General features: G+C 46.1%; 1 protein-coding gene across 5 annotated transcripts in view; it reads left to right on the top strand.

The window, feature by feature from the left end:
- Arhgap17 (Rho GTPase activating protein 17) overlaps positions 1 to 24,766 on the top strand; it is an 84,036-nt gene that overhangs the window by 36,243 nt on the left and 23,027 nt on the right. For all 5 annotated transcript variants that reach the window (XM_021654940.2, XM_021654955.2, XM_021654934.2 and 2 more), the window contains exons 3-13: positions 1,610 to 1,714; positions 5,253 to 5,326; positions 6,993 to 7,104; positions 7,306 to 7,382; positions 10,046 to 10,157; positions 13,622 to 13,690; positions 13,847 to 13,928; positions 19,297 to 19,424; positions 20,623 to 20,734; positions 21,253 to 21,334; positions 23,377 to 23,457. In XM_021654940.2, the coding sequence (XP_021510615.1) occupies positions 1,610 to 1,714; positions 5,253 to 5,326; positions 6,993 to 7,104; positions 7,306 to 7,382; positions 10,046 to 10,157; positions 13,622 to 13,690; positions 13,847 to 13,928; positions 19,297 to 19,424; positions 20,623 to 20,734; positions 21,253 to 21,334; positions 23,377 to 23,457 (1,034 nt within the window). The remainder of the gene's footprint in view (positions 1 to 1,609; positions 1,715 to 5,252; positions 5,327 to 6,992; positions 7,105 to 7,305; positions 7,383 to 10,045; positions 10,158 to 13,621; positions 13,691 to 13,846; positions 13,929 to 19,296; positions 19,425 to 20,622; positions 20,735 to 21,252; positions 21,335 to 23,376; positions 23,458 to 24,766) is intronic.

Raw genomic sequence — 24,766 nt, forward strand, 5'->3', positions numbered from 1 at the left:
CCAAACCAACCAACCAACCAAATGGTGGTTCTCAGTACCAACTCTACTGCCAGGCCTGGCCTGTGGCCTAAGGTTAAGTTAATCCCCCAGTGCCTCAGTTTCCAGTGAGGATGCTGCCAGTCTCTGCCCCATGGGGTCACTGTGGGGCTAATGAGGGAATGAACCAGATGGCAGGGAGACCTGAGAGTGGAGCCTGAGAGAGGGGTCTGATTTTGCTCTGATCTCCACCACAGGCCACCAGGTTTGTGTTGCTGGTCTGTCTCTGAGGTGACACTGCCTTCTTCTCCCTTGTCTTTCTGCCAGAGCTGCCTTCTGCTTTAGCGGTTTAGCAGTGAGGTGTTAGTCCAGAAGGCTGTGAACCCCAGCAGACAGAGACCGGAATGTATTCCCCGTTGCTTTTCTAGTACCAGGCACAGGAGAGTACTCAGTCCTTATTCAGCATAGTCAAAAGTAGAGAGACCTTCTGATCCTGTGGCAGACACCGGGCCAGGCACCTGGGGAGGCCCGGTGAGCAAAGCAGACAGGGCTCCTGTCCTCACGGAGTTGACATGTTGATGCAAAGTTCTGGGATTCCGATTATCTGCTCTTATGGCAAATGGAGACTGCACTGGTTTTCTAGTGCTCTCAAATGTAGCCACTGTCAATGGGGTGGTGCTATGGCACATGCTCCTGAATGTCAGCTTGCCTGCAGGTCATTTTCCTGATGACCGGGGTTTGTATCTGAAGAGAAGTTGCTGGTGTCCGGGTACCTTTGAGAAACAGGCACAAAGCAACCAGGGGTCAAAATGTGTTCTGCTCTGAATTTGCTGATTTTTCATTAAAATAGAAAGCGTCCCTGAGGGCTTGCTCTCACTCTTCTGAGTCATCAGAACACACATTTTTGGCATTCCTTCCTGTAACAAGCAGCCCTCTTTGCCATAAACAGCTCTGTCCCAGCAGTCTTATTTTAGGAGGCTATTCAAGATGTGTGGGTCTTACTGCTAGGTGTCCGTTCTGCTGTGGGGGCCTTATTAAGACAGAAAAAAAAACCTACCCAAACCTAAAGTGGAAAAAGGGTTTTGATACTGATCTTGTTTCAGTTGTGTTACATGGATTTGGGGTCTGCTGCTCTGTGCGGGGAAGACCCCATTCTTGTCTTGTTCCACAGTAGATAGGGGTGGTTCCATTGGACCGGAGCTTTGCGGTGCTCTAGCTGGTGAGCTAACTGCCACTATTCGGCTTCATAGGTGGAGTCACAATTGTCTTGTAGCCTGGACAGATTCAGCTTTGGAGGGGTCTAGGACATTCATTGTAAGGAGGACAGCCGTGTGCTTTTCCAGAGGTGACATCTCGAGGGGCGGCATGGAGGGCTATTTGCATCTAATAGGTAGAGGCCAGAAATGCCACTGAACACGACACAGTATACAGGACAACCTCCAGCAACCCAGGGCTATCAAGTGTCAGCAGCGAGAACCATGCGTGAGTGAGTAGGAGCTGTCCATTCACACCCAGGAGCTGAGGTGTTTCACCACAGCTCGCTTTTCCTACCTCCATGCACACAGCACACATGGAAGAAGCTGGATCTCCTTGTCAGCCCTGTGAAATGACTCTTTTGTCTCTGCTTTGACAGATTGAACGGCGCCTGGACACTGTACGGTCAATGTGTCACCATTCGCATAAGCGTTTGATAGCATGCTTCCAGGGTCAGCACGGCACCGATGCCGAGAGGAGACATGTGAGTATCAGCTGTGTCTCAGAGCCGTGTTAAATGGCAGTTCAGTTGCTCACCGTGAAGCTAGGGTTTGCAGCTTTGATAATCACCAGACATCACAGAAGGAAGAGCTGATATGCAAATATCTGTGTCATCACTTTGAGTTTCCCACAGTTGCTTACAGGACACTTGACCACAAAGTTTTCCCTCCCTTGCGTAATAGTTATTAGGATTCTGCAGTTGTGTAAATTGAGTGGACTTTGCATACACCTATGGGTCCAGGAATGCCTGCCTTGCTCTACCCATCAGAGACAGACTGTCATTGCTTCCGTGCCCACTGTTCCTCTTCTAGCCTGGCTTCCGTTCCACTGACCTTCCACCCTTGTCTCCACCCTCCAGTAGCTGCCTTGCTGGTTAGCCCTGTGGTTCTCGTTGTGGGTGTCTTTAAAATTCCTTACCCCTGCCTCATCCCTACCTTCTCCTTAAGGTGAGACCTGGTTATCATGAAAACCTGAACTGTTTGGACTGTCATCCTGTTTCCCTTCTGAACCACATTTCCTGCCTTCATCCTTTCTTTCTTGTCAGTCTTTAGTCTAATTATCAGAGTCAGTTGCCAAGGTGGGAAGGTACTGTGGTGCTGGTGGTGTAGCTGGGCATAAGGAGGTGCCTGAAAAGCCAGTGGGAACTGTTGAGGGGCTCTGTTGGTTGCCAGTATTGGAATACAGCTCAAACTCTTTAGGATGACTTAAGCTCTTTGTATTCTAATCCCATTTTGTCCCAGCAGCTTCTTTACCTTTTGCTTCCTCTCATTCCCTTTGCAGTCCAGCCACATCATACCCAAGAGTCCCTAAATATAACACTCTTCCTTCACACAGCCATGTCCTATTGTTTCTGTCGCCTGCTTTGAGATACTCTCCAACTGTCACACTTACTCATTAAAAACAAACTGAATTTTTGTCAGATGCCTCCTGTGTTTGAGTGTAAGAGATACAAGAGTGCTCCTGGCCGAGTTGGGTGGTGGATGCCACCAATAGGTAATTATAAAACAACACGGTGAATAAAACGTTCCTAGGATGCTAGGAACAGAGAGCAAAGGAAGCAGTCAGCTGGGCTTCCTGGAGGGCTCAGTGCCTGAGCTGCCGAGAGGAGAGTTGCTGGGGGCGGGGGAGGGTGTTACATGCTGACAGTGGGACAGGGGTCTTCATCCCAGTTTCTGAAGTGTCTGATGACTTAGTTTCCTTTAAACTTTCAAGAAAATGTGCCAAAAAAAGTCTCTGAGGGAAACAAGAAGAGTTGCCATGACAGTGGTGAGAAAAATAGGAATCCTCAGGAGAGCACATAGCTTGGAGAGGGGCTGCAGGAAACACAGGTAGAGCTCCCAGGGCGCAGCAGTAGCATGTGGCAAGAGGCGAGAAGGGAGGGAAGAGACATGAAGCAGCAGCTTTCTCAGCTCCTCGAGCCTCCGTGGACCCAGCAGAGCATAAAGTGGGTCTTTAAGAGACAGATCATGGCCTGTCTGTATAGTTGGCACATATGTCACCAGTGGAGAGTTTTTCAGTTCCTCCCTGATGGAGGAAGAACTGTTCACCTGGGAAGCTGGATTTTTCCCTGTGGAGTTTCAGTGTGGACAGATATCTTCATTAATCAGCTCATACCTTCAGCAGAATTTCTTTATATATGTATGCCTGGAAACAGGATCGAAGCTATAGAGTCAGGGATGAAAACTACAACTGGGATCATGAATGACAGTTATAAAATAGGTTCTTTGTGATTTTTTTTTTTCCTCCAGAGAGTCAGGGAGTCCTAGAATTACATGAAGCCCATTGCTCTGATTACTGAGTTTATCTTACATTCCATCTCTTTTTTTAAAAGTTCACCCAAACCGTGAATTATCCTCAGTTATGTTCAGATCGTTCTGTTTTGAAAACATGGCAGCCAGTAATAGTCTCCTTGTAGTTGCTGGGAATCGAACCAAGTCCTCTGGAAGAGCAGCAAGTACTTTTTACTGCCGAGGCATCTCTCTAGAGCCATGGATAACTTCAATTCAATGTACAAAAGAACATGAGTAAAGTTTGTCCCAGACCCCCATCCCTCCTCCAGAGCCACCACTATTGGTACTGTCCTCGGTAGCTGCCCAGAAGTACACCCAATGCATGTAGGCACGTCAAGCGATAGGCAGTGTCTGACATAAATGTTCTTTTCACTGGGGAGACAGAATGACATGGTTTCGCAGAATAAAAGCACTGTGTTTCGAACACCATGTCATTAGAAGCATCATTTCTGTTACTGTCCAGGCCTCTTTACGTGTACTCCAAGATAACACCAGCCAGTGCTATATAGATGCTGGCTGATGTTGCTCGTTGGAACTTAGGTCTGCATGCTCGCCCTCTGTGAGGCTGCAGGCCAGCCACTTGACCTCTGGATCTGAGTTCCCTGGTCAGATGATCCTGTTGTTGATTGAGAACAGATCTCTGATAGGAAAAATGACCAGTTTTGTAAAGCTTAAAAACACCACAAAACTCATTTAGATATTTAAAGCTGAATTTTTGGACTATAGCCAGATCAAGACCCAGTTCTTAAATGTTCTAGCCAAAGTTTTACAGTTGCGCACTTTATTATATTTACTAATGATGATATTTAGAGAGCAAGGTCTATTCATGAAACACAGTCTGAAACCGGAACGCAGGGGCTAGGGCACTAGCTCAGTTGGTAGAATGCTGACCTGCCACGCACGAAGCCCTGGCTTCAGTCCCCAACACCACACAGACTGAGTGTAGCAGTACCTGTCTGTAATTCTAGCACCCTGGGATATGGAGATGGGAATCAGAAGTTCAAAGTCGTCCTTGCCTACACGGTGAATTCAAGGCCAACTCTAGATACATGAGACTGTCTCAAGAACAAACAAGGACAGGCAAGATGGCTCACCTGTAAAAAATCATGCTTGACGACCTGAGTTGAGGGAGAGAACTGACTCCCACAAGCTCTCCTCTGGCTTCCACATTTGCATCTGTGCCCTATCCCCACAATAAGGGAATTATTTTTAATAAGTTTAATTTTAATTAAAATTTAAAACAAAACCTGAAATCCAGAATTCTCTGAAATCAGTGTCTTTATGAGTGCAGACTTTGGACCATTACACATTTTGGATTTTCAAGTTAGGAATATTCAGCCAGTAAAGACAGTGGACATATTCCAAAGTCTACAAATCTGAACCACTTGTGGTCCCAAGACTCCAGATAAGCACACCAAACCTCTGTTCACCTGATTAATTAGTAACAGTAACAGCAGCAGCTGCTGAGCCCCTAGTGAGCACACCCCATGTAGGGACACCCCCCACGTGCTGAGCAAGCCCCATGTGCTAGGCACACTCCCTGTGCCGGTTACACCCCAGGTTCAAGGCACCCCCTCCCCATGTGCTGACCAAGCCCTGTGCGTGAAGCACTTGAAGTGAATTTAGTTAAAGGATAGCCACAGAGACAGCCCTCCTCCTTGTGCAGATTGCCCTGGAGGGCCAGGTACCCAGAGTGAGCAGGTAAACATCCACCCTGTCTTTGCCTTGCAGAAAAAGCTTCCTCTGACAGCTCTCGCCCAGAACATGCAGGAGGCGTCAGCCCAGCTAGAAGAGTCTCTCTTGGGGTAAGAGTGGTACTTGCAGAGAGCCCTTGGCCTGGAGCATGGGGAATGGGTAGCTGTTGTGTCCAGCGGCCACCGTAGGGATTGGGAACACAACAGTGGGGGCGCTTCCATCAGGGGCTAGATCTGGGGAGAAGAGGCATCCCAGGGCTGGAATGCTGGGGGTGGCCTCTGCTAGGAGCTTGGGTGGAACTGGGCGGAGAAGGGGCCACTCACAAGGGTCAGTATGTGTTGCCGCATGCTTGCACATGAACTTGTACACTTCCTTGTGCCAGTGCAGGCTCAAGAGTTAGCACTGACCAGTCCTCAGTCCTTCAGAGTCACTTACTGTAAGCGTGGCCACCAGAACATGGAAGAACGTATCGCCTCAATTATGAGGCTTATGTAGTAGTTGTTTTTACTACTACATGCCTAGTTTATTTCTTTTTAAATATATTTTTATTCTTAATTGACACATACATAATTGTAAATTTATGGCTATGAGGGGGTATGATGTATTATTATATCTGGGTAATTGGAATGCTTATTACCATGCACACACAGACACACAAGCATTCACACATGCATGCAAGCATGTGCATTCTGAGTCTTCTCCACATCTTTTGAAATTAAAACCCATGCAGGCTTCTGTCTTTGCGTCCTTGTACGTAAGTCATTTTCCTCTCACACCAGTGATGCTGTGTACAAGCCCATTGCTGAATGCTCTCTGAGTATTAGCTCACTGAGCCTTCAACACAACCTGGGAAGTAGGCATCCATTTTACAGATGAGGGACGCTGGCAGAGAAACGGTAACGAGACTGCCTGAGACCACACAGCCGCAGAGAACAGAGCCTGCATTCTAACTGTTCAGCGTGGCTGTGATACCACCGCCACCTCTCCACACCACAGCCCTTTCTGTTGCCAGAAGAACTTTCCTGAGAGTTGGCGGGGCATGGTGCAGAAGAAATGCACGAGGGAGGACTGAACCAGTGGAGTTACACATTTGCACACCCATTTGGGGTTACATCCGCTGTGTGTTTAAAGAAAATTAAAAGGAAGTATGCTGTTCTAGTATCGCAGTGCTCATGGTCTGTAAATGTTAGTCAGCCCCCTCATCTGCAATCCAGAACCTTGTTTTGTGTGCTGCTGGAGTGGAACCCACATCTATACTTTGTAAGCTGGAGGCCCGGTTTTTGTGTTGACTCTAGAGGAAGAACTCCTAAGGCGAGACTCACTCACAGACACAAAACCACATGTAATGAGTGACATTTGCACATGTTAAACTTTTTTAGGGTATTTTGAGAACTCTTTTCACCTAACTTGAGAACCCAATTCTTCTAAGTTGTGACCTCCCTGTTCACACTTTATCTGGACCCACATTAAGGACATGCCAGAGGTAGCCCTTCCCTCCTTCCCTTCAGCCTCCTGTTCTCAGACGGAAGCTTAGGGCCTCAGACACTCCGAGCAAGAACTGCATCAGTGAGCCACCTCTCTGTCTGCACTCATTTCACCTTTAAAGCCCACATCTGGACTTACACTTTAGGTGATAGCCCACATGCACAGCATCGTAAAGGCTTTGCTGGGTAGTGCTCCGCTGTGTTCCTGTCTCAGAGCAGAATGCAGCCACGTGACGGCTTGGTACCCGGTTTAATGAGCTCATGGTTGTTGTTGGGTATCTTGTCCCTAAAGGAAGATGCTGGAGACCTGTGGGGACGCTGAGAACCAGCTGGCTCTTGAGCTCTCACAGCACGAAGTTTTTATTGAGAAGGAGATTGTGGACCCTCTCTACAGCATAGCTGAGGTGGGTGCTTGTGCTGCCTGGCCTGGCAGGGATCAGATAGTAAATGGTTAATGAATACCTGAAATTTTAACAATAATCAGAAGCTTTAATGTAGACCTATTTGGGGAAGTACGGGAAGTTTGTGTCTAAAGTAAAATCTTTGTAAAGAGCTGACTAGCTAGAATCCCCAGGTATATCTATGTGGTTTGCTCTTCCTTCCAGGTGGAGATTCCCAACATTCAAAAGCAAAGGAAACAGCTTGCTAAATTGGTGTTGGACTGGGACTCAGTCAGAGCAAGGTAAGGTGATGCTTTGGAAGTAGAGAGGGTGGCAGTAGAATTCTGTCCTGTGATCAGCATTTGAGCCTTGCAGAGCCAGACACTGAGTCACTGGCAAGACCGCAGCCATGCTCACCTCCTTTAAGCCTATTTCTTCCCAGGATGGCAGTGGGGATGTTATTACAACACCCTGAACTAAGTGAGCCACCAAGGAAAGGAAGCAGAAAAAAGCACTAGGAAAACTAAGTAAATGTATTCCTAGGAGAAAGGCTTGGGGCTGACAGTTCTCAGATCACAGTTCTTAAGACATTGGAGTTGAGGGATAATAGATCTAGGATCCTAACAAGCTTATAAGAGCCTCACCAAGTCTTAAACCCTCCATGGTCAAGAAATGGAAGGTCCCACGAACCCTGGAGAACTAGGGCCATGGGCTGTTGATCCATTTGTGGACTGGTACAGCGGAGCCTGTATGGCCTGAGCAGGACTGCTGCCCCTCTGCCCTTATTTTAGCAATGATTTACACACTTTATTCTGTAGTGTGTGGGAACAGAAACAGAAGGACCTACAGCCCAGTCCCCTCTCTTAATGTATGACAGTGGCCAACAGACCCCTATAAAGGGCCAGGTGGTTACCTTGCCCCCAACATTTGCTGATTGTAACCCGCCATACTTTCCTATCACAGCACAAAGCAGCTATGGCTTAGTGGTGAGCACTTGCAGACTAGGTTCCATTCCCAGCACTGCAGAAATAACTGGGTTCGTCCAACGAGAGAGACATGGGCATGCGTGCTGCTTCTGTGAAACCTTAGATACAAAGTCCAGTGCTGGTGGGCTGTCCCAGTGCTCGTGGCTCCACGGGTGACAGGCTCTCTGCCAGCAGTGGTACTCTTCAGAGAGCAGCTTCCGCTCTGGAGTCAGCAGCTGCGGCGCTGCTGCAATTCTTTTGTTTCTCAGACACCCTGGAAACATCTCTGAGTCAGCGCCCACCTACGGTTGAGTGTCTCTAACACCTGCCAGGTGTGAGTCTTCATGCTCTGTGGTATTCCACCAATCCTGCTCTATTTCCTCCTCTTCGTTTTCAGCAAATACTGCTTGCTTTTCACTTAGTGCAGAGGTCCCTTGCAGCCAGCTGGAAAGGCCAGGATAGAGCAAACACCCTCTGCTTCTGTGAAGAGGACTGTCAAGAGACAGGCTGGGGCCCATACACGCTGTCTGTATGATTTGCTCCACACCCTAGAGGCGGCAGGTGGCAGGACTAGAACTCTGACGGAGGTTTCTGCTGTCTTTGTCATGTGCACATGTGTGCCTAGAACCCTGCATGGCAGCCAGACCAGGCGGTATGCCTCACTACAAATCGTTTTGCTCAGGAGAAAGAGTGTCTGCTGGTTAATTTGGTGAGGTTGTGTGTGCCCTCACTTATCTGTCGGGGCATCAACGTCTCAAGCACATGTACCCTGGGATATCCAACACTGATTCTTATGTACATAGTCGTACTCATTTATTGGAAAACTGCAGTGGTTGTGTGTTCCTTGTTTGCCCTTTCTTGTTCCTGTGGCTCTGCTGTCCTTGAAGGAAAATGGTATCTAACACAGTGAGCACCTGTGTTATGTGCACTGCAAACAATTATGCCCATCCCCTCCTTTTTGTTTCTGTTGTTTTGAGACAGGGTCTCACAGAGAGCTCTTTTTATCCTGGAACTCACTATGTAAATCAGGCTGGCTTCAAACTCACAGAGATCTGCCTGCCTCTGCCTCCTGAGTGCTGGGATCCCAGGTGTGTGCCGCCATGCCCAGCTGCTTGTACTCCCTGTCCTAGTTCTGAAAGGTAGACAGTGTTCATCAGCTAATAGATGAGACTGTCTAGGCAGAGATTAAGCTGGAGTTGTTCTTCAAACAAGACGTCACAGTTCAAATTCTGTGCTTTTCTCAGACTCAGCACTGGCTGTGTTGCCTCTGTAGACTGGGGAAGCTTTCTGTGCATCTTACTGGGAACTGAGGGGGTAAACTGTAGCATTTGTGGAAAAGGGGAGCAGACTGAGAAGCCTAATAAGTTGCTAGTGTGGTTTTTCATGCTGCGTCTGCATAGTATGTATGTTTAAATTTTTAACGAGACCAGACGTATCTGTATTCAAATGGGTCAAAGCATACTTGAAAACCAAAAATAATGTTACAGACCCATCATTCTCCTGCCACTCTGCTGTTACTATGTGTATCTGAAATACTTTCATAGCTGCAGGTTGAAGTTCTAGCTTTTACTGCTAAAAGCAATCACGGGTCTCAAATGGTAGAAGAGTGTATCATAAGAAGGCCTCAAGAGCAGGCACTTGTTCTCAGGATATAGAGAACATTCCAGATCAAACCAGGAGGAGGGTGCCTCACAGGATTCCATGATTGCACCATGCAGAAAAGATTGTGTCTGGCAGTGGTGTCTGTGTGACACATGATATACTTGGCTGTGCCACCCCCAGCACTACAAGAGTCCTGCCTTGTGGAGAAGCTAGTACCTGCTTTTGCCTGCTTCTATTCTAGAAGCTATACATAAGCAAGAAGAACGCCTCCTGGGAGTCAGCTCCCATCCAGGGGAGTCGGGCTGCAGGAAAGGGGCTCTCTAAAGATCTCTTTAGCCTTGACTCCTAGTTGAGTTTGCATGGCTCCTTCTCAGTCTGGCTCTTCCCTTGTTTTGCAGGTGGAACCAAGCACACAAGTCTTCAGGAACCAACTTTCAGGGGCTTCCATCCAAAATAGATACCCTCAAGGAAGAGATGGATGAAGCTGGGAATAAAGTCGAACAGTGCAAGGTATGGAAATCCACTTATCAGGCTAGACCTTCGGCCGCCTGCTGTTTTCTGTATAATGGGTAAAAAGTCATGTTTAAACTTTTCAGTGTTTTATCTACTTCATGTCAGAATAACGTGAATGATATTGAAATGGTTTTAAATTTTTTAATGTTGTACATTATTTTATAATCAAAAATCACAGTTTTAAAAATCAAAGTGGGGTCTGGAGAGATGGCTCAGTGGTTAAAAAGTCCATACTGCTCTTGCCGAGGACCCGAATTCAGTTCCTAACACCCACATCAGGTGGCTCACAACCACCTCGAACTCCAGCTTGAGGGAATCTGGCCTCTGTAGACACCTGCACTCAAATGTTCATACCCATACATGACACATCCACATATGTATACCCAAGTATAACTAAAACAAGTCTTAAAAAATGCAAGTGGGATATTTAAAGAAAACTTGCCTGGGCTTATTTAAAATAGTCAGTTGAGAGAGAGGAAAGAAAATAAATATAATTTAAAGTTACAATTAACATGACATGACACTATGAAGAGAGAGCAGTGTATTAGTATAGGTTTTTTAATATAAACATGACATCTGGTGCATAGTAAATTGGTCTTTACTAAGGGAAGGATCTTTTGTTTGATTTTGGTTTTGGTTTTTGAGACAGTTTTACTGAATAGCCCTTGCTGCCCTAGAACTTACTATGTAAATCAGGCTAGCCTTTGAACTCGCAGTGATCTCCGCCTTCCTCTTAATCTCAAATGCTAGTATTAAAGGTATGCACCACCATGCCAGGCAGGAAGGATTAGTTTTAAAATTTTTCTGCACCAGTTGGTTTATAAATTCCATAATGATTAGATGATTAAGTGATATCCTCTAACCATGTAAACAGACACTTATTAAAATGTTTTTAAGGGTGGTAAAGAAACAAGTCTTTGGTGAATCTTGGGATCTTTGATTTTTTTCCCCCGTTTTTTTTTTGTTTGTTTGTTTGTTGTTTTTGTTTTTCAAAAAATAGTCTTTTTCTCCTAGACTGTTTTGGGACTCTTATATTTTGGTTTAGGCCATGTTATAATCCCTCCCTTAAGAGAGCAATTTTGACCTCTACACTATTGTTAATACTGAGTATTGCAGGTAAAAATGAAAACATACCTCAAGAGTTGCATCATAGTTTTTATGTTTATAAAGGATCGTGTAGTAGGTGGTAGAGTGCTGGCTGGAATCCAGAGCTCTAGGTTCAGTCCCAGAACCACACCAACTGAGAGTAGCAATTCTAACACCTGAGAGCTGGAAGAGATGGAGAGTCAGAAGTTCAAGGTCATCCTTGGCTACAAGCTTTGAGGCTCATCCACGTCATTCTTTCCTAACCCCTGCCCAGTCCGTGTACACTGCTCAGTTCTCTCCATGTACTGATGTAATATAACTTAGTGTAATTGTCCCCTTTGCTGGGATATAATTCATTAGAGATACTGTCCTTAAGCAGGTCCAGCGTGATGGCGCACACCTTGATCCCAGCACTTGGGAAACAGATGCAAGTAGATCTCTGTGAGTTTGAGGCCAGCCTGATCTACATAGTGAGTTCCAGGACAGCAAAGCTATGTGGTGAGATTTGATCTAAAAGAAAAAGAAAAAAAAAGAAAGAAAGAAAAATATATTATCATTATGCGTTATAGGTTTGTAGTTTTCCTTAACTCATCAAAGCTCCATGCTTAATGATTTTCTGACCCTTGAGCCTACAAGACTGCTGCATCCCAATATGCCGGGCGGCACAGACCGTCCCCAGCTTTAGTTTCTGTTTAGCATTTGACTGTTCCTTATTTTCTCTTCCTCTCTTTGGTTAGGGACAAGGCGAGAGCTTAGGCAATCTACTTCCTTGCTTTCTCATTTATTCTAAAGGGATATTTGTTGCTCCTAATATGCATTTCTGTATAAGAGAGCCCTCATATTACTTTGTGCACCTCATTGGGAAAAATAGAAGATGGTACACTAAAAAGCTTACTCAACTTTTATTTATAGTTTTCTGATATGTTTCATATATATATGTCTATACACATTAAAAACATATATTCAAGTACCAAATCTGGCCTTTAAATTTCTGCCCTGATGGTATGAGCTTGTCATCCCAGCTACTTGAGAAACTAAGGCAAAACGGTTACAAGCTCAGGGCCAGCCTGGGCTCCAGAAAGTACTCAGGGCCAGCCTAGGACTTTTGTGACACTTTGTCTAAAAATAAAGAGTAGATGGTAGGCTCAGTGGTAGAGGTTTGTCTAGAATGTACAAGGCCTGAGATTCATTCATTATTGCAAGATAATACAAATAACAGCAATTTTTATAAAAGTTAATAAATTCACATATTAAAAAGTGTCCGTACAGAATGAAGACGTTCTTTTTGAGGGAAGTGCTCTACCCACTGAGCCATCTCACTGCCGGAAGTTCTCGCTGTGATTCAGTCACTGGATTCAGTTTCTCTTCTCTTTGCCCAGCATCTACTGCTGCTAACAGCAAACTACTGTTTCTAGTATCTAAGGGGTTTTCCATACACATTTCTACATTTATATGACAATAGAAGTATGATCTTTCCCCTACTTTTTGTTACCCAGAACCCAAATGGTAACAAATGCCAAATCATGCTCAATAACTTGACTTTCTAAAAGGTGTGCCAGCATATATCTTGGTATTTTATTTTATTTTTTTTCTATTAGAGTGATAAAATCATCTGACAAAAGCAGCTTAAGGGAGAAAGGGCTTATTCTGACTAACACTTAAAGGTACAGTCAGTCTATCATGGCATTGCGGTCAAGATGGCAGGAGTTTGAAGACACTAATCGCATCACACCACGATTAGGAAGCAGAGAACGATGACTGTCATTGCCTGCCTGACCACCCACCTCAGCCTAATTAACAGCATCCTTCACAGGCATTCCTACAGGGTGAATATTGCTTCATGAGGTGGTGGTGCTTGGATGCCTGTCTCTTACAGGGTTCCAGATCCTGTCACATTGATAATTAACACTAATCCTTACACTTGGATTTCCTTGTATGCTGATTCAAAAAAAAAATTTTCCTGTTCTTTTTTCTTTCTTTTTTGGTGTGTGTGGGGGATATCAGAGGATTCTATTGGCATTGCCCGTGCCTTGCCTTTTGTCTGAGGCAGGTTCTGTCCTTTACCACTGTGTGCCCAAAGCTCATTGGCCCACAAGCTTCCAGGGCTTGTCCTGTCTGGACCACCCTCTTGCTGTAGGAGATACACACAGCGCCCAACTGTACTCAAGTCCTCATGTTGGTGAGGGAAGTGCTCTACCCACTGAGCCATCTCACTGCTGGAAGTTCTCGCTGTGATTCAGTGCCCACCTGGATTCCGTCACTAGGCATTCCACCTGTGACTGTTTTCATCCTTTTTATTTGATCTAAGAAATCCCAGAGGTTGTTGTCAGGTACCAGTTTATTTGACTGATGTTGATGACGAATCTTCTCACCAGGATCAACTCGCAGCAGATATGTACAACTTCATGGCCAAGGAAGGGGAGTACGGCAAGTTCTTCGTGACGGTAAGCACCTTCTCTTAACTGAATGTTAACATGCTGTAGAAATTGAATCATTTACGCTTTTTTGAAAGAGATCATTTTCATTTTTGCTCAACCATTGTGTCTGTGTCCATCCAATGCTAACGTTACTTTTGTTTTTGAATGTGGGTCTGTTCTCAGTTATTAGAAGCCCAAGCAGATTACCATAGAAAAGCATTAGCAGTCTTAGAAAAGGCCCTTCCCGAAATGCGCGCCCATCAAGGTAATGTAACCTGTGTATCCGCTGACGCCTCCTCTTGCTCTGCCCCCTCTGCCTCTGTTCTCTTCACCCTGGTTCCTTTGCATGCCTTTCCTTGGGACAAAGCCTCTCTGCCTAGCATTTCCCAGCATAATTTCATCTTTCTTGCTGCATTCTCTAATTTCTTCCAAACCCGGATTAACACACTAACAGAGCATTGCACTTTCAACACCTTCCCTTCAAGAGAAACAGCCTTTCTGCTTCTTCCATGGGTTTGAAAACCTCTGCCTTCTAATTACCCTTTCCAGTCAGTTTTTGTTCCATAGGAAGCATCCGTCTGTTCTAGAAAAGTATTCCAGACTTACAAAGGAAGACTTTGACAAGCCAGCCCGTCACGCCACATCAGTAACTGTGATCAAATCACGAGGCCTCTGTCTAGCCCTGTTCAGGCCCTGCTCCACCAGCTCTTATGTTAGTCTGCTCCGCTGAAGTCCACAACCCTTCTGTCCACTGGTCTGCTGAACTCTCCCCTGGTGTTTAGTTTTCAGCTGGATATTTATAGTCTCCTCCAACCCCAGTTCTTGCTATTACTTCTCTCTGTTTTATCATTAGACCAGTTACCAGCAGACGTGGGCAGGAGTTGCTGAGGCAGGAGTTAGTCTCTCATCTTCGGGTTGTACTGCATTTATCCCTTGGTGTCCATGAGGAGGTTGGCTCTCCAGAACAAAAGTCCCACGCTTCCAAGTCCCTTATGTAAAGTGCATCTTGTATGCAAACACCCTCCACACATGCTCCAAACACTCTATACCTCTAGGTGGTTTATAATGTCTATTACAGTAACTCAGATGCTAGTGAAGATAGCTGTTATCATGCCTTCTTTGGGGAATAGTAAGAAAGTGAAGGTCGGTACATACTCAGTACAGGTCAGCCTTTTCCAGTCTTTGTCTTTCTTCTTTCTCTCTTTCCCTTGCAGGCCTGGAACACAGGTCTTGTTCCATCCTTAGAAGGCAAGTGCTGTCTTGCCCACACCTTCTCCAGTCATCTTTGGTCTGCAGTTGTTGACTCTGTTAGGCCATAGTTACAGAGAGTGGACTCTGTAGTTTTGTTTGATGCGTAGAGCCGACTTTTAGAGCATACATTTCCCTGTGGAGCTTTTGGGCTTGTAGTGCAAGAGGATCTTGGCCAGGTTTGAGCATGGCAAACATGTGACTAGGCAAGGTGGGCAAGTGTGTTGACTAATGTGTGAACAGCAGGTTTCCAAGAGACGCCATGTCTTCCCCTCAGCTTCAGAAGCCCTGCTGACTTACTCTGTGTGTCTGGGTGCCTTGCCCTGTTAGAGTGCCTCTGGCCTGACTGAGTGACTGGGTCTTGAGCAATCACAGGTGCAGTGCAGTGTATCTCATTACTTGGCCATTCTTTGCGGGACAGGCTGCCCTTTGTCCTAAGTCACCCAGTTTTCAAGTTCCTGGATGATCGATTGAGTCTCCGCAGCACATGCTCATCTTCTCAAGGGGCAGGCTAGTCAAGTTCAGTGCATTGAGAATAAGTGTGAGATGCCCCCCTTACATGGAACAAGGTATTGATGTCATTCTAGTCCTTGAATGGTGAACGCTCTGTCAGGAAGAGTTGAATGTTAATATAAACAAGAAGGTTGTATTTCTTCATTCCCCAGAGCAATAAACAGAAAGTCACGGTAGCAGAGAAGCATGTGAGGAGCACAGCTATGAAGGAGGTGCCCTGTCTTTCTCAGGCCACTCCCTCACTGGCTACCATCTGACCCCCTCACCTCCACCTGACCTTGTACCTACCTTTCTTTTAGCCCAGTCTCTCAGAAAGACTCAGCATGTCATAGTATGGAACATCATGCAATGGGATCCTCCTGTCCCCATGCCTGGGGACTCCAGTACCCCCCTTCAGTCAGCTAGCGGTTATTCAAGCTCCCTCCTGTCTTGAACTCACGCCCATTTGGTTTTGGCTCCCTCCCCTTTCTGAGAGACTCTGAATGAATTTTCACTTTGCTGTCTACCTTCTTATCCTTAACTCTTTGCAGTTCGGCTCCTGTGCCCACTCAGCTATTAAAGGAAATTACAGTTCCCCAAGGATCAGGGACTTGTTTCTCCATATCTTGGTATTTGACACAGGCCAGGTCACTGTATCTGCTGACACCTTCTTCCTAATTTCACTCTTTCTTTATTGTTAGGATTCCACATGTCTTTGATTCTGTTCCCACCTAGCTAGTCAGCCTTTTCTGAGGTCTGTTCTCACTCTGTCCCTGTCTCACCCTCCCTCCATTCCTTCTTCTCTTCCTCTCTCTGTCCCTTCCTCTTCCCTTTTCTCTGGAAATCCTTCACCTCGACAGCCCCACCAACCACCATCACTGTCCCATACCATACACATCAGTTAGTTCCTTAGGATCTTGCTCCCTTGTCAACAGGATCTCCCGCCCCAGCCATCCTTCCCTCCTCGTCTTCTGTTATGTACCTTTCGCTGCAGCTGTGAAGTCTGGGAGCTGTCACTCTGTCCTCTTGCACACCTGCAGCTGGTTCTGGGTAGGTGGCACTGAGCTCCACCGCCCTTCCATCCCACCAGCCCTGTGCACTCTCATTTACTTGTGTCTCCGTGCTGTTCCCAGCCAACTCCCTCACATGTGCTTGTCTGCTTCTTGATGCCTGTGAGTGCCCGCCTCCCTCCCTTCCCTTGAGGAGCCTTCTCTAAACACTGCAGCCAGCACTGAGTACTTTGCTATCACGTTGATGGTCTATACCAGAAGTCGCAAACAGCCAAAGCTCATTCAAGTTTTTTTGTTGTTTTTTTTTTTTGTTTGTTTGTTTTGTTTTTTTAATGAGTTGCCACTTTTAAAAAGCCAGACATTTTTTAACAGTCCTGGCCTCTGTCTTCTCTTGGGCATTTTAAAGATCTCAGCAGAGCGTACTTTCCCCTGTGGAAATCTCCGTCCAGCTCTCAGAGTGGCTGCAGCCATAGGCTCTCCAGCCTGGCCCACACCGAACAGCTGTGTTTGCGACCCTTGTCTATACCATTGATCGCCCCACCGTAGCAATATGTCCTGTCTCTTTAATGGCTGTTACATGTTTGTCTGTGTGTTCTGTGTCCTTCACAGCCCAGTTGCTCTTACTGTGAAAGCAGGCATTCCTTAAGAATTTTGTGTGCCTGCTGCAGTACTTGACATATTGTAGGCCTGTTATTTGAGGGCCAGCTCTTGAACTGGAACTTGCCTTTGGAACTGTGTCTCGGCCAGACGTTCTCATTTGTTCCCTCTGTGGTTATCTCTCCAAAGTGGGTGTTAAGCCATACTCTGCTTGATGTTTATTCCAAGGGAGAGGACTGGAGGATCGTCATCTCTCAGTGTTGGGGGGGTGGGGGGGTTCAGCTCTTGTTTTCTCAAAGGAAAGTGGAGAGAGAAAAGCTTAAATAGAAGTTTATTTAGCAGGACAAGCTCTCCAGCCCTGTGTCGCTGGTGTTGAAGTTTTTGTAAATGTTTATGAGGTAGGTGCATATTTATGGGGAAGGATGGGCTTTTCTCATCCCAAATCCTGGTGGACTGGATTTCCCTCTTCGGGTTCTTCTTTGTGTAATCCTCTGGACAAGTTCACAATGGGCAGACTTAGACCCTGCGTTGGTGCGTGTGTGTAGGGAAATGCCTCAGCCTCCTAGTGTTCGGTGAGCAGTAATGACCCATGTGCAGCCTCAAGGACATTCACCACAGGGCATTCTGGCCAGCAGGAGATTCAACCACTAAAATGCTGCTGTTGTTTTTTTAGCTCACATCTAAACCCCTCTGGAGAATATTCAAGATTCATGATTGAACTCATGATTGTCAAGATATTTTGCTATTTTAGAAATTGAGATTGTGTTAATGGAATAGCTACGATCATGGTTTTACAGTAGACTACACAAACAGGAAACAGGAGTTGGGTTAGGGTGTTAGACTCCTTCCTCCTGGCTTATGTCTATCTCCTGTTTAACATCAGCATCTCAGGGTTAGACAAGTTACAGAGGTGATAACCTGTGCAAAACTCAAGCCTCTCTATCCACTCAGAATGGTCACGTGGCCATTTTGAGCCTGATGGACTGACATTGTTTTAGATAAAAGGGACAGAGCCGTCTAGGTAAGATCCAGACTTCAGAGAACTGTTGCAAACCTCTGTCTTGTGGGACAGACCAGTCCTCCAGATGCTTTTCCTGTTAGAACGTTCTCTGGGGCAGAGACGAGGAACTGAGAATGGCAGATACCGTGGTCTGTCTTTTGTCTACTGCCACTGTCCCCACCCCTTTCTCTCATCTTTCCTCACTCCTTGCTGTCATTTTGAACTTTTCATTCTTTTTTATTTTTCATTATTTTCAGTGGATCTGTAGTATTTTGTTTTTCTCTCTTCCTCTCTGTGTGGGTATAACAGACCCTATTCCCCACAGGGAGGGAAGCATCACTGGACAGCCCTGTCTAGATCCAGCCCTCCAATAGCAGGGTGGTGACAGGAGGGGCATCCATCAGAGACTGGGGAGGATGAACACTCTTTCTTAGCTGAACAGGGTCATGTGTTGGTTCCTTCTTTGGTTTCTGTGTACTTTTCAGGCAGCTCTAGATCTCTGCAGTGTCCACAGGCCAGACCAGCCTAGAACCTCACACTTTAATTTAGCGTATCCATGTTCTGAATTCTTTTGACTGTTGTACATGTTACTGCTGAGCTGCCACAGATCTGTGGTGTATGAAACGGGGACTGTGACCCAAAAATCACAAAACACTGTTGCCACCATCAGCACAGCCTTTGGCATAAGTTGCTTGGAAGCCACATACAACAAAGTCTTTCTACTCAGGGTTTTAAACTGGATATAGATTGGCAGACAGTATTGCTGGTCACAGATGGCACCTGTTTTTTGTTCACCTTGACCTTTTTGGTCTTGTATAGTAGACATGCAGCCCTGTTTGGGATGGCAAGGATTGTCCTGCTTTCATGTGGTGGAGTCTTTTTCTTGTCCTCTACCCACAAGGCCAGTGCTGCTTTGCATGGTTAGAGTCCATTTCTATTCAGCAAAGACAGTGTGCTCAGATGTGGCCTGCATTTTAACGAAAGGCCTCTGGCTCCTCATATGTTGATAGCATGTGGTGTGGGTCCAAGGGCACCATCAACATCCCCCCTGGGCACCTTGTCCCATGTGGCATGCTCAGAGCCTCTGTCCCCAGCGATTGTCCTGACTGACACATACTCCGTGCGCCCACAGTTGGTAAATAACAAAAGCTCACCAAACGTCTGGTTGTTTCTCATCTCCCCGAGCCTCAGCTGGTCTGCTAGGGAGTCCTTTGGTGCTTTGGAAAAAAAAATGTCCAGGGATTCATTAGATGGCCACAGGTCTTATCAACTGTTTACTGCTCTAGATAAGTGGGCAGAGAAGCCAGCCTTCGGTACACCCCTGGAGGAACACCTGAAGAGGAGTGGGCGTGAGATCGCTCTCCCTATTGAAGCCTGCGTCATGTTGTTGCTGGAGACTGGCATGAAGGAGGAGGTGAGGGGCACCCCAGTGCCATCTGCCAAATCATTTGACCCTTCCTCCATCCAGATCATCACCCTCAAACACTTTCATTTAATAGCCACTATGGAGGTATGGACTGGTGGCTTGTCCCTGTGACCCACATTTTCCAGTGAGTCGATGGACCTTTATTCAATAAAATAAGTGGGGCCTCCCAGAACAGTGTGCACTTGTCCTGCTTGCAGTGTACTTTGACCTTTCACCATCCTGTCTCTTTTCCTTTCAAGCTCTGTTTATGATTTGGGACAATGCTGTGGTGGCCAAGAATGTCCATGCCCTCTTGTTGATGACAGTCTTGCATTGTGTGTGCTGTGCAGTGGTTTTAATGGGTACATTTATGTACTGTATTTTGTAAGATCCATACCAAATACACCCGCATGAACCAAGCAGGGCAACTCTTATTCCTCCTTTTATAGAGGTAAGCATGCAAGGAGTTCATGCCAGGGCAGAGCTAGGGTCAAAATGCAAGGTAGCTTTGGCCTTTAAAGAATCTTTTGTTAAAGTCTCATGCGTCCAGAAGAACGGGTGTTCTGTAAGTGGACACAGCAAGTTTCCACAGATGCAACTTCACCATCGAATCCAGCCCAAATCAAGAACATCCCAGAAACTCTTGCTGGCTTCCGGTGCCCAACTTCAGCTTTTAAAAGCCCCAATCCATGTTTCTCACTTGGGCCTGCTTGCGCTTTCCAGGAGAGCAGCGGCACTAGTGATTGGCATCAGCACCTGCCACCACCGCTACCTCCTCATTCCCAGTGAAGAGCCAGTGGGTGTATAAAGTGTTGAGAAGCCTGCTGACTTACTGCTCAAGCCCAAGTCTCCTAAGTCCTGGCCCAGTGCCCTGTCCACCTTCCTCTCCTGATTGGTTCTCTGTGTGTTCACATTCGGGTCGGGGAAAGTGACACGCATTCTGGTCTGTTTCCCCTGAGATGTCATTTTTTAAAATAACATCTTCTGAAATACGTAGTAGTCAGTGGTCAGTGCTGTGTAATAAAAAAGCTTTTTCATAGATGGAGAACTAGCACCAAGAAGGCCACCGTGCATTGGGGACACAAAGCACTCTTCATCCCTTGGAGTGCTGTTGTGAGGTGGGCACTGTGGCTCTCACAAGCAAGCCGAAGTTCCCCTGGATGAGACTCCGTCTGACTGGATGCTACGGGCTTTTTATTGTCTTTAGGGCCTCTTCCGGATTGGGGCTGGAGCCTCCAAGTTAAAGAAGTTGAAAGCTGCCCTAGACTGCTCCACATCTCACCTGGATGAATTCTATTCAGACCCCCATGCTGTGGCAGGTGAGCTCCAGGGACCGTCTGCAAACCCAGCTGTCCACAGTGGCAAGCAGGGCCTAGCTCAGATCAGCTGAACGAACAGTTGTCATTTGAGGAGTGAGTGGTCAGATGAAAGACTCCCCTGATTAAATATAATATGTCCTGCATGTTTGCACACATATATGCCTCTTCTCTTCTTTCTGGGTTCTCTCCTCACCCCCACCCCACTCCCTGTTATTAAGCAAAGGTGAAGTTAGCTTTCGTGTATTTATTTTGAAGATCTACTTGAAATATTTCTTCCTGTCACACCCATGGGCTACGTTTACATGGAGAAATTATATATATTAATAGAATTACCTTAATTAATTTTATTTTCCATTGCTCTCTCTGTGTATTTTTGCAAAGAACTGAATTTCTTTTGTGAGGTTTCACTGTCTTAAGCACTGCTGTCCTGTGCATATTGGAAGACTGTGAGAACCTTTCATTTGCAGAGCGTTGCAGCTTGTGGCTCCACTGCATACTGAGTGTGTTCATGGTTTCAGGTGCTTTGAAGTCCTATTTGCGGGAATTGCCTGAGCCCTTAATGACTTTCAGTCTGTATGAAGAATGGACACAAGTTGCAAGGTAAGTTTAAAGGGTTCAGAGTTTTAAAGCTCAAAACAACATTGTGCTACTGTGCTCCATTTGTAAGCCATTGCACTCTCAGAGGTTGTAACTGGACACTGAAATGGCATGTGTAATGTCCCTGTTAACCTGCATCCAGAGTGAACATACTCCGTATTATTAGCATAGGAAGCTCATAGATTATGCCTTTGTTTGAACTGGCATGGCTTCGCCCACATTAGTGAATTGGCTGGTCTCAAACCCCTTATAAGGAAAACAGTTCTGCAGCTGGGACATACTTTGTAGGGTAAGTGTCTGTGCTGCTGCTTGCAGGCTCAGCCGTTCAGCAATAGGATGGGAGCCTTACTCGCAGTTATAGTGTTTCCCCGTGTCCGCCGTGTGAACATAGCTAAGCTCTGCCCCGCCCGTCCTGCTGTTCTTAACAAGCATAGGGTATCCAGGACAGGTACATGGTCTTGTCACCTTCATTGTACACATATAGGAGCTGGGGCTTGGGAAGGAGCTGGGCCAAGCAGTTGTCAGAGCTGGCATCCAGATGGAGACCTGTCTGCCCCCAAAGCTCTGCCCATTCTTTGATCTTGTCCTCACCCTGTGCGTGTGCGCACGCATGTGTGTGTGTGTGTGTGTGTGTGTGTGTGTGCGTGCGCGCACATGTGTATGTGTGCATGTGTGTCCGTCCATCCCCAAGTTTCAACCTGCTCAGAAATTGTATTTCAAATGCTATCAGCCGCTTCTTGGCCAAACCCATGATCTTCTTACCTTTTCACTAGATTCTCTCCTAATTGCCTAATTCTTCAGTCCTGGGGAAGAAAGAACCAGTCTCCCCTCCACTCCTGCCCTTCCCCTTTCAGCTCACCCTCTCACTTTCCTACAGAGCTTGTCATGATTAGGTAGAGCCCTTTGTGGGGAATCACCGTGCTGCTGCTCTGGGATCTGCAGTCACTGTGGACCGAGAGACTTTCTTGCTGGTGGTAGCGAGGTTTTAAGTTCCTAGACTAAGGTTCTTTAAGGTAGAAGTGTCTGTCTGCTGGCAGGAAGACACTGTACTTGGGAAACGTCGCCATGGGGCTCCATCCTGTTGGCTCAGTGCCTGGCCTCGAAAGTGTAATCAGGAGACCCTCTGTTCTGTAACTCACCAGCATTCGTGGTACCTGCCACATTCTCTCTAGAGGACAGAGTTGCTGCTCCATGGGTTCTTTTTTTTCTATCTCGTGTTTATGGAAGTTCATGCAGAAAAGCTGTGGAGAACCAGTGCTCCATGGGAATTAGCTCCTGCCTGGAACCTTGGAGCAGAGTTAACAGCAGGAAAGACCTGAGGTCTGGGCTCCGGGGAGCTTGGCGGCTCATCTGTGATCCGGCTGCCTTTCCACTAAGGAAAGCTAGGCTTCATGATGCTCCTAATTAGTGTACACATTCCTCAACTGAATTTTCAGTTGTCCCGTGCCAAGTTTGGAGCATGGCAATTTCACAGGGCCCTGCCTCTAGCTTTGAGGTCATTCAGGAAAATGAGTATTCTGCCCCTGTTTTGCAAAGCTTGGTGAGATCAAGTACCTGTTCCCAAGTCCAATAGTATGGAACTGGGATTTGACCCCAAACCTGTTTATTTCCCAGATCAGTGCTGTCTTTAAGTTTTGAAAACAGACAAGCTTCACTGTTGATAAAGAGCCTATGTTAGCTTTCTGCTGTAAGAAATGCATGACAGTTACTTAAAGGAGGCCAGATTTACTGTAGTGCTAGTATTCAGAGGTTCAGTTCCTGTTGCTTTAGGCTATGCCATACATCATGGTGCTAGAAGAAGCATGGTCCCCTCATGCTGAGAAGTAGAGAAGCAGGTAGCAACTGGGCTCCTAAACACTTCCTTCTAGGATCCAAGTCCTCCAACTAGTCCCTACCTCAGAAAGGGTCTCCTGAGAGCACCATAGACTGAGGACCAAGCCTTTAGCACGAGGGCTTCTGAGAGATATTTCATATCTTTAATAGCATATTCATATGGTATTAATAATGTGTGTTTTTATAAATTCTTGTGTATATTTCTTTCCTAGTGTACAGGATCAAGACAAAAAACTTCAGTATTTATGGACAACGTGTCAGAAGTTGCCGCCACAAAATTTTGTTAACTTCAGGTATGTGTTTGAGTTTGCTTTTCTGTTGCTGTGATAAACCCCATAATCAAAAGCTACTTAGAGTGGGAAAGGGTTTATTTGGCTTACAGGTCACAGCCCGTCATTGAGGGAAGCCAAGGCAGGAAGCTGGGGGTGCAGGAAGCAGAGACTTAGGAAGACACTTGTTTTCTGGCTTACTCCCAGGCTTACTGCTTAGCTGTTGTACATGGCCTGAGTCAACCTACCCAGGAATAGCTCTATGTAGAGCAGGCTGGGCCCTCCTACATCAGTCATTAAGAAAAAGCACCACAGACAGGCCCCCAGGCCAGTCTGGTAGATGAATTTTCTCAGTTGAGGCTCCCTCTCCCCTGCTGTGTGAGGTTGACATCAAATTAGCCCTCACTGTGTATATGTGCTGTGAATATGTATAGGTTTTGTGACACTGGAGTGAATATATTCCTTCTGAGATGACCCTAACTCAGGCATGCTTGGCACACTCAGAGGTCTTTGCAGAGTAATATGGCGTGGCTGGGGTGGGATGAGCGTGCATGCACTGTTGTGCACTGTACATAGATGAGGTCTATATGTAGAGGGATCGTTTTGACACTGCAGTTGTTAGCAAAATCATTGCTGTGAAAAGCTTCAGTGGCTATATGTTGTATCTGGAGTCCAAACTCGTAAATGCACAGTTAATCAACAGTTACTGCTTCTGTGCCCATTCATAGAAAATAGTGCCCAAGTCACTCTACAGTGTATTTCATTGTATTATTAAATAATATGTTTCTAAGAAAACTTCCCGTGGGACACACTTCTGGGACTTCTCTTTTCCTTTGGATTTCTATAGCTTAGAAGAGGCATAGATGAGAAGTAGCCCCAAGGAGTTGCCAGTTAAAACCAAGCAGAGGATGCAGCATGGTGACCCAGTTAATAAAGGCTCTTGTTGCTGAGCGAGGGAGAAGATTGACTCCTGCAGGATGTGTCCTCCTGCCCTCTCTCTCCCCACTTCTCTTTCTCTCTGATCCACGTGGGAATAAACATAATTAAAATTAAAAACAAACTCTTAAAATCAGACATTTTTTAAAAAGAGATTCGCTTAAAATCTACTTTCTAGGTGATTCGTGTGAAATGTTACCTGATAAATATGACATGCGTGGCTCAGAATGGCAGACAGTAGAACTCTGTGTGTGAAGTCTGTGTGATGTGGTGGGAACCTGGTTGTAGAACGTAGTGTGTTGAGGTTTGATCTGGAGGTTTGCTTCTTTTTCTCTCTAATTTGTACTTTTTTTTTTTTAATAATGAAGGACATTCTGATGGTTCCAAGTTCAAAAGA

Source organism: Meriones unguiculatus, chromosome 14, assembly GCF_030254825.1.
Source record: "Meriones unguiculatus strain TT.TT164.6M chromosome 14, Bangor_MerUng_6.1, whole genome shotgun sequence".
NCBI lineage: Eukaryota > Metazoa > Chordata > Mammalia > Rodentia > Muridae > Meriones > Meriones unguiculatus.